At 40.2% G+C, this 9,619-nt stretch overlaps 1 protein-coding gene across 1 annotated transcript in view; it reads left to right on the forward strand.

Moving 5' to 3' along the window:
- The first annotated feature begins 833 nt into the window (after positions 1-833).
- The window catches only part of RYR3 (ryanodine receptor 3), a 358,818-nt gene continuing 350,032 nt past the window's right edge, over positions 834-9,619 (forward strand). The window contains exons 1-2 of the mRNA XM_004687571.2: positions 834-890; positions 1,642-1,761. Coding sequence (XP_004687628.1) covers positions 834-890; positions 1,642-1,761 — 177 coding nt within the window. The remainder of the gene's footprint in view (positions 891-1,641; positions 1,762-9,619) is intronic.

Here is a 9,619-nt window from a genome sequence, read left to right on the forward strand (position 1 = left end):
AGATGCCTGGTTTTCACTGGTAAACTATTTGTATATGGGGAATCCTAATATATATCTCAATATCTCTAAACATTTTAAACTGAAAAGTATGTGTTCCAGGGACTGCCTCTGACAATATACACCACTTAATTTGCACTGCCCCATCACATAACACCCCTTTTGGTCATTATGGCACTTTAGGTTCTCCCCCACTGCTAGTACCCTCTAGGGGAGACGCCATCTTGGGGGGAAAAATCATTCTTCTCAGATTTCAGTGAAATTTTGAAAACAGTGGTATTTCAGAGTTTTATTCTGTCAGTTCAAATGAAAACCAAGAATTCTTAGTTCATACTAAATAAAGACTTTTTAATTTATTACTAACTCACTCTCATTATGACCAGTGATGTTTCAGTGCTACTAAAGATGTGTAGCTGTTTTTTTGTTTGTTTGTTTGTTTTGTTTTTCTGATTTTTATACTGCAATCCATAACTTCTTACATTTCTTTGTAGCTCCTCAGCAGTCTCTGGCTACCAGCAGATTCCTTGGCTGTCTTACTACTGAATCTTTTCCCATAACCACCAGATAGAAGGATTTTATTTTTCAATATGACTACAGATAGAGTTTAAGAAAAATCATTCTCCTCAATTTGCCTTCCCAGTATTCCAGGATAAACACTAGTACCAGAGTTTGGGGGATGAGACAGAGAAATAGGAAAGCAATTGCTAAGGAGGAAGCTCATGAGCTCTCCTTAATTTACCCTTTCAACTTCACCACAACTGGAAGTCATCTTGATCTTTGAAACCCACAGTCAAGGAGTGGTGGAGAACACAGGCTGATGGATTGGAGGAGCAAGAATGGAGGAAAAGATACAGGAAGTGTTTCCTTCTCAGTTACAGGAAGTTGTGCAAGAGGTGGGCATATTAGTGGAAATAGGAATCAACTAGTTTCTGGACCAACAAGAGAAATGCTATTCTAAACAAGGTCTCTGACATTTTGGAGGGCTGCTTTTGAGAATGATGGCACAGGAAGGAGCACCTGAGGAGGCATGGTTGTTCCTCTGTTGACCTTCACTGCCTTTCAGTCTGAATCTTATAGGTGGGCTTCTTACAGTCATCTCCTGTATGTCTGAAGCTCATCTCCCATTAGCTTCCAGTTTCCTTCTGTCACCCATGGCAAACATGTTTCCTTCCACTTTGCTCCATCACCAGACAAAACACCTCTTGTCTCCTCCCCAGCCTACACAGATTTTGCCTCTACCAATCTCATCTCCCTCTGTTCTCTGCTATATTCTATTTCCCTCAATCACACCCTACTCTTTTCTATTTCGTATCTAGTGTGCTTAGATTTACCTTCCAGTTTGTTCTTGTTGATGTTGATCTGATCACCTGGATTTCATGCACTGTATAGATATCAGAAGTGACATGTGTAACATGTATTATGCGTGTTCCCTGCACTTGCTCTCATTAACCCTAACCCAGGACTGACTCAGGGGAGACCCCTAGTTATGACCTGTGAATAAGAAACTTTCTGTAAAATCTAAAACCATGCGCCTCTCATTAGGACTGCCAAGTTAGGCAATGAAGGTACAGCAAGGTGACGTGTGGATCTGGCTCAGCACAGGAGGCCATCCCTTGACACTCATGTTTACATCTCTTCTGGCAGGAAGATGAAGTGGTTCTTCAGTGTGTTGCAAACATTCACAAGGAGCAAAGGAAGTTCTGCCTGGCCGCTGAGGGACTTGGGAATCGCCTGTGCTTCTTGGAACCCACTTCAGAAGCCAAGGTGAGCTGGGTGACCTGCCCTTTACCTCCTCCTTGATCTCGCAAGCAGTTTTTTAAGGAGAAGAGTGCTGCCAGGAAATGGTGATGAGGGTGACAGGGAAGAAATTTTATAAGGACAAATTTATTTTTAAAATGAGAAGCAAATCATATTTAAAATAATATCTCAGTCCTGGAAATATTGCAGCAAGAACCTGAAGTGAGGAATCAGAGGTGCCTTGTCTGTCACTGTTCACCAGAACACCAGGATGCCTGAGGTCACTGTCAGCCTTCACAGAGGAGGTTCTTTTAATACTCTCAGAACTCTTTTTCCTGTTGTTAATTCTAGAAATCTGAGTGCATGTTGGTTTTTCTTTTCTCTCCCAGCTGTCATTTAATTGCAACAGGGACTCATGGGAGCTGAGACACCCAGGAATCCCAGCAACACAGCCTTTTTAGTCTGACAGTGCTGAGATGGTTTGGTCTGTCTGCTGACTGAGGCCTGGAGCAGAGAGGAATGTTCACTCCAGTCCTTGCCAGTGTGGTGACATGTCATGTCATGTCATGTCTCTTTGGCCACACTTTTTGTACTTCATTTGCAAACCATTCCTGCTTTTCATGACCTGTATGTCAAGTGTGTCTATGCTCAGCATTCTTACAATACTTCTCCATCCTGGAAAGACCTTTATATCAGTTTTCATATCCAAAAAATGATGACCAGAAACAGAAACAATAGGATTTCTTCTGATAGCTGGATAGTTTTAAGGAATTGACTCATACAATATGGAGTCTGGCAAGTCTGAAGTCTAGGTCCTATCAATAGGCTGAAAATTTAGGCAAGAGTAATGGTTTGTCTTGAGGGATTCTTCTCCCTAGAAAACCAGTTTTTATTCTTGAGGTCTTAACACTGATTGGGTTAGGCCCACCCACATTATTGAGGGAATCACTTTCTTTTTAAAAAAGATTTATTTATTCATTCTTACTGGGGTACAAGCCAGAGGTGTAGGGGCGGTGAGAGGATTCACCAGAGACAAAGTGGGGAGCAGAACAGGCAGATCATCAAAGTATACTGCTGCGGGGAGCAGCGGGAATATCAGGAGTGGTCTGTTGCACCATGTGGATCACCCCCGGGGCAGGCAGGAATTGAACTCATGCTGAAGTGGCTTTAGCTTCTTAGTGCTGCACTTTAACCTGCTGCACCACCAGGGAGGGCCCAGGAATCACTTTTGTTAAAGTTACCCAATCACAGATGCAGCTCACATCCACCAGTACCTTCACACCAAAACCTAGATCACTGAGTATATATCATCTTGGCTGAAATATAGCAATTAACCATCACACCATTCATTTGTATGCCCAATTTTTCTCATAGCACCTTTTTGTGTAATAAGAAATTGTTACATTTTTGAAGAGGTGCACTGGAAATAGCATTAGAATGCTATTTTCCCACATGGGCATACAAGGCGCAGACATACACATGGAATTTGAGCAAATGTGATGACCACGTCTCTGAGGCCCCACTCCTGTCCATCACCTCTTCTCCCTCTCATTAGGTCACTGACCCATGAACACAGACCTCTGCCAGTGGCATGTATGAACAGTACCAGGGGGGCAGAGTCACAGGAAAATAAATAGCAAAACAAAGAGGCAAGGACGATTTTTTATATCTTTTTTAAAAAAGATTTATTTATTTATGCATACATTACTGGGGTACAGGCCAGAGGTGAGGGGGGTGAGAGGATTCACCAGAGATAGAGTGGGGAGCAGAACAGGCCAACTGACGAAGTACACTGCTGAGGGATGCAGTGGGCGGGTCAGGAGAAGTCTGCCGTGCCATGTGGGTCACCTCCAGGGTTGGCGGGAATCGAACTCATGCTGAAGTGGCCTTAGCTTCTCAATGCTGTGCTTTAACCCGCTTCACCACCAGGGAGGGCCCCAATTTTTTATATCTTTTTATAGGCCTAACCCTTGGCTTCCCTAAGGTCTTTTCTCACTTGCTTTGGTTCTCAGATTGAACCAAAAGTCCATTGGTTCTAAATGCCCAGTAGTCTGGGGTAATAGAAAGATCATCACATTAGAAGCTAAGAAGTAAATTCTGAGCCATTAACTAGTCTTGTGACCATAGGTAAGTCACTCTGTCTTGTCTGCAGCTTCTCATCTGCCAGGTGAGGTACAGGCCAGTGAAGTAGAAAGAATATTGGTATGAATTAGCAACGAGCTGTACCACTTTCTAGTCATCTGTCTAGTGGGGCTGGACTGGTTTAGGAACAGGCTCTGCAGCCTAGCTATCAGATTGTGAATGGTGTCTCTACCACGCTCCAGTTAACACAGGATCTTGGGCAAGGTACCTTACCTGTCTGAATTAGTCACCTCATCTGCTTAGTGGGTATTTAATGGGAACTACCTAATAAGGTTGTTAGTAGGATTAAATGAGTTAATACATGTGAAGTGCCTGGCATGTTTTAAATTCTATGTAGCACCTGGCTATTATCATTTAATCTTACCTAACCTAGACAAAAATAGTTACCCTTCATATCCTTACAATGCCTTACATTGTAAGGCTTAAAAATAATGATCATGCCTGTGGTACATATATACAATGGAATATTACTTAGTAACCAAAAAAGAGAAACACATGTCTTTTGCAGCAACTTGGATGGAGCTGGAAAAGATCATGCTTAGTGAGATAAGCCAGAAAGAAAAAGAAAAATACCGGATGGTTTCACTCATAGCAGGAGTATAATGGACCAGGCGAGAAAATAACAAAAATAATGAACAACCATATACCAGAGACATTTTCTGGGGGTGGAGTGGGGAATGAGATCAAAAATGGGGAGGTGGGGAGGGAAATGCACGTGATTATGGTGATGGCACACAGGTGACTTGGTGATGGGAAACCCACAGGGATTACAATTGAGATGGAAAAAAAACAAATGTACAAAATGATGTAAAAATAAACTTTTGTAAAATAAAAAAAAAAATAATGATCATGCCACTCATATACATTGGAATGAGGAAACAGCCTCCCTAGCGCCTACCTGTAGATGTTATTTTAAAATTTAAGACAATATAAGAAAATAAAACTAAGGCATTTTGAAAACATACAAAGTAGCTTTCAAAATTTCATCAGCTTGTCATAATTTCACTTTTGTTTTAATTTTGATCTTTGTGCACATGCACCCATTCTCATAGATGTACAGATAGTGGGGTAATCAGGCATTCTGCTTTTTCCTCTAAAGTTTCAGCAAGTTCCTTATTACTAGATAGTCTTAATGAAAAGTAAAATATTATGTATGTTGTTTTGTTTCTTTAATTTTCTGCGACTTTGGTCTTTCCTGCAGTCAGCTGCAACTACATCTACCTTTATTCTGGTCTGGCCTCTCCTTTTCACTAACTATTGATACTTGTAATTGTGTAACAGCAAATTGCATGACCAGCTGTGTCCTCCTTAGGCTCTTGGAAACCAGCATAAGTCATGATGTGACATGAGGTGTCTTCCTACATCTGGCATGGGTCACAGAAATCAAACACCATTCTTAATCAGTGCCTACAGAGCCAGTGGGTGACCTTGGACATTTCTAGTCAAGGATACTTGAAGCTATTTGAGACTCAAAGCTAAAACTGAGATGAATTCTAGGGAGAAGAAAGACCTTAGAAAAAGAAGAGATGAGATAAAGTGCTCAAAAGATCGTCTTAGTGGGCCCTCCCTGGTGGCGCAGCAGGTTAAAGCACAGCACTAAGAAGCTAAAGCCACTTCCGCATGAGTTCGATCCCCGCTTGCCCCGGAGGTGACCACATGGCACGGCAGACCTCTCCTGACCCACCCGCTGCCCCCCTCAGCAGTGTGTTTCCTTGATCTGCCTGTTCTGCTCCCCACTGTCTCAGGTGAAGCCTTTCACCACCCCACACCTTTGGCCTGTACCCCAGTTCTATATGCATAAATAAATAAATCTTTAAAAAAATAAAAGATAGTCTTAGTGTACAGGCCACATTGAAATAAGGTCACATTGAAGAAAGGAATGAGAGGATGTGAGAGTAAGAAACAAAAGTACCAGAATATTATCATTCACTCTAGAAATGCAGGCTATTTCGCACCTTGGAGAGCTCTTGTGACTACTTGCTGCTTGCCATGCCCACTCTTCTTTGAGGATCTCTTCATACTGCCATTATTAGTTGAAGGTCACATGATTATTCAGTGTCATTATGTTCCAATGGGCCATTGCACCAGGAATAAAAGATACCTTGTTTGATAGGAAAGACTTGGAATTATAACCAGAAACAGAGAAAGACTCAGAATTATAACCAGAACATGGAGGAGGAACGTTGCTTCTTTATTTCATCAATAGCCTCAAATGTTTACTACCTTTTTTTATGTAGAAACTTTTTTTCCTAGAAACCAGGAATTTACTGCTTTCCCACTGGTTCTTTATCTCACATCTTGTTTTTTTTTTTTTTGTTTGTTTGTTTGTTTTTGGGTCCAGGGAGGGGTCTTGTTTGATTGAAGTTAACCTCTAGATTCAAGACTCTTGTAGACCATTTGACACCAGTCCGTTCAATACACAGGCACTACACAATGCCAGTTGGTAGGTTGGGTACCCCCGCAGGAACCATGCGTCTGGAAACTGACTTCTGAGTCTTCTACCCCAAATAATAGCTGAGGTGCAAAGGCAAGGTCCATACTGCATGTACATGAGAATTCCTGTGGATTTTAGTCTTAGTCCTGCTGGAGCCAATGTTTCATGGAACAACTCCACAGGCAGGGTTTTGGGAATCCCAAAAGGAACACCCCAGCTACAAAAGTCATCATAATTGAGGAATCGCAAAGACAGGGTTTCCTATAGGTTTTGGTACTCAGCCCAGAAACAAGCCTTCCAATCTTGAATAATTTTCACCCTAAGCAGTGTTCTCTAGTAACATAATTCACCTATCAAATTCATAGGCTATCCTGAGAACAAAATGAATAGTTAATGGAAGGAATTTCATAATCTTTATCAAGTTTTTCCATTATTACAATTATTTAACTATGGTGGCCTTGTCAGACCACCCAACACCTTTACAAATCCTGATTTCCAGTTTCCTTAGTAACAGTAAGAACAATATGGGTAGGGTTTTCAGCAAACCAAGGTTTGTTGATTTCACTGATTTTAATGATGGAACAGAAATCAAAGAAATGAAACAGTTTATACTTGTGTCCTTTAAAAGTTAGTAGCAGGCCCTCCCTGGTAGTGCAGTGGGTTAGGGCATAGCACTGCAAGCTAGCCACAGCAGCTTCAGTGCAAGTTTGATCTCACAAGCCCGGGAGGTGATCTGTCTGGCACAGCAGACCTCTCATGTCTTGCCCACTGCTCCCCTCAGCAGTGTACTTTGTCAGTCTGCCTGTTCTGCTTCCTACTCTGTCTCTGCTGAATCCTCTCACTGCCCCTGAACCTCTGGCCTGCACCCCACTTCTGTATGCATAAATAAATAAATTTTTTTTAAAAGTCAGCATGTCTGAAGTCTAGAAACCCTAGCTGTCTCAGAATGAAATTTCACTTCTTTTTTAGGAAACACTGTATGTCTTACTGATCATGGTTTATTCAAACTGAAAATACAGTTTTCAAACCGAACTTTCAAACTGAAAATTTCCAAGGGAAATTTTATTTCTACTGTTTTTAACCTTCTCTTTTGAAAATGGAGCATATAGTCTACTATGATTTCTGGAACGTAGTGTCAACTCTCAGGACCAAAGATTTAAGCATCTGTAGTTGTACCAACAGCATTATGTAGATGACATAACTAAATTTACTGAGTAAAAACTCCTTATTTTCTATTTTGTGATCTTTAGTTCAGGAAAAGATTCATTGTGTGTTCCTAAAAAACTAAGCCTGTGTAAATTTGCAGAGACAGACTCAGCCTGTGATTGTATACTCCTCTTTGAACTTCTGATCAATATTTTGGTGTGTAGAATTCTGTGTGGACTTGATCTTATGAAAGCCAAACTATTTTGAAAGTTGTTTTAAAAAAAAAAAGACCTCCTTTGTCATGTTACATAGCCACTTAAAAGTTGAAATATTGATCCACCCACTATTTTTTTTCCTAGAATTTATGAGGTATCACGTGCTATGTGCCATGTAGGAGTTCACCTGCTGCCATTTAAACTTTGCCACTCTATGGAGACAGTTTTGTTCACATTTATAGATAAGAAAGGTACAAGACTTTAGACAAAGTGACTTCCTGAAGATTACTCCAAAGTTGAATCACTGTCTAACTTTTATAATACGTAGCATTAATGAGTATCAAAGATTCAACTTAAGGATAAAGAAGTCGGATTTCTCCATTTGGTTAGAGCTTAGGAATACCTGGGCAGGTCTCCAATCCCCCTCCCACAACCTTCTTGCAACTGTTCTCTAAATGCCTGACATTCCAAAATTAGGAATATATATCTTAAGTATCAGATATAAACTATTAAAATGCAAATACTGTGAGAAAGCAGTGTTAAAATTTAATAACTGTTTTCTATAGTATAAATGAAATTATCATCTATTTTCTAGAAAGTAAGTTTATTAAGGGGGTTAAATCAGACAATTTAGTACTTCTGTATTAGAATATAGGGCATGAAAACATGACAAGAGGGAATAGAAACATCTAGTCACTGAGTGTGATGTTTCCCTTTCCTTCTGCCCTCTGTAGTCTGTGACACTGAAATTCAATGCTGTATAGCTCTGTGCTTAAGAAACATGAATATGGAGCTAGATTGTCTGGCTAGTGATTCTGGTTCCATTACTTATTAGCTTTATAAACATAGGCAAGTGGTTTCCCTCTTTATGGCTCAGTTCTAGCATTATTAAAACTGTACTCATTTCTGGCCTTCCTGGTGGCACAAAGGTTAAAGTACAGCACTATGAAGCTCTCCATGCAACTGCAGCACTATCTCATCCCTGGCCAGGGAGGTGACCCACATGGCACAGCAGATATCTATCTGGCCTGCTGCTCCCCTCAGCAGTGTATTTCAGTCATTCTTCCTGTCCTGCTTCCCATTCTGTTTCTGGTAAATCCTCTCAGCCCCTGTGACTCTGGCCTATACCCCAGTTCTTAGATAAATAAATAAATGAATAAAATCTTAAAAAAAAAAAAACAAGTACTCATCACATAGGATTCTTGTATTATAGACTCAATTACAAGGGTTCATATTTGTAAAGTATTTACAACTGTCTGACAAATTCAAAGTGCTATTTAGGCAGTGGTTAGTATTACCTTCATCAGAGGTTCAGACACACATTAGGCCTTCAAGAACTGTTGCTTACTCATGAACGGATGTACTGAATTAAATATTTTAAAGCCCTGGATTTGAGGATCCAAAGGACACTTATGAGTTTGAAAAATGTAGAGTCAGAGGCAATAAGTTAGATAAAAAGGGGTAAACAATAATTTTAAATATAAAATCAGTGGGTTATAGTTTTTTTATTGATAAGTTCTTAATTTTAATATGCTCAGAAAATATGCTTTATGCTGAATAAATCCTTTGCAGTTTATTGGGACTGTCTTGGTGAGTGTTCCATGTGGACTTAAGAAAAAATTCCATAGATGTTGAATGTAATTTGTCAGGATGTTTGACAGTGGTATTCAAACCTATGTCTTTGCTGAATTTTATGAACTAGGTCTATCAATTACTAAGGAGGTGTTAAAAACTATGACTGAGAAGAGGAGGAGGGGGTAAAAAACTATAACTGAGAACTTCTCTATGTCTCCTTATAGTTTTGTCAGTGTTGCTTCATGTATATTTTTTTACATAACAGTTTATTTTTACATCATTTTGTACATTTTTTTTTCCATCTCAATAGCAATCCCTCCGGGTTTCCCATCACCAAGTGACCCGTGTGCCATCAACAGTACTTCCCTCCCCA

This window comes from Condylura cristata, unplaced genomic scaffold (genome assembly GCF_000260355.1).
Source record: "Condylura cristata isolate star-nosed mole 26May11 unplaced genomic scaffold, ConCri1.0 scaffold00023, whole genome shotgun sequence".
Taxonomy (NCBI): domain Eukaryota; kingdom Metazoa; phylum Chordata; class Mammalia; order Eulipotyphla; family Talpidae; genus Condylura; species Condylura cristata.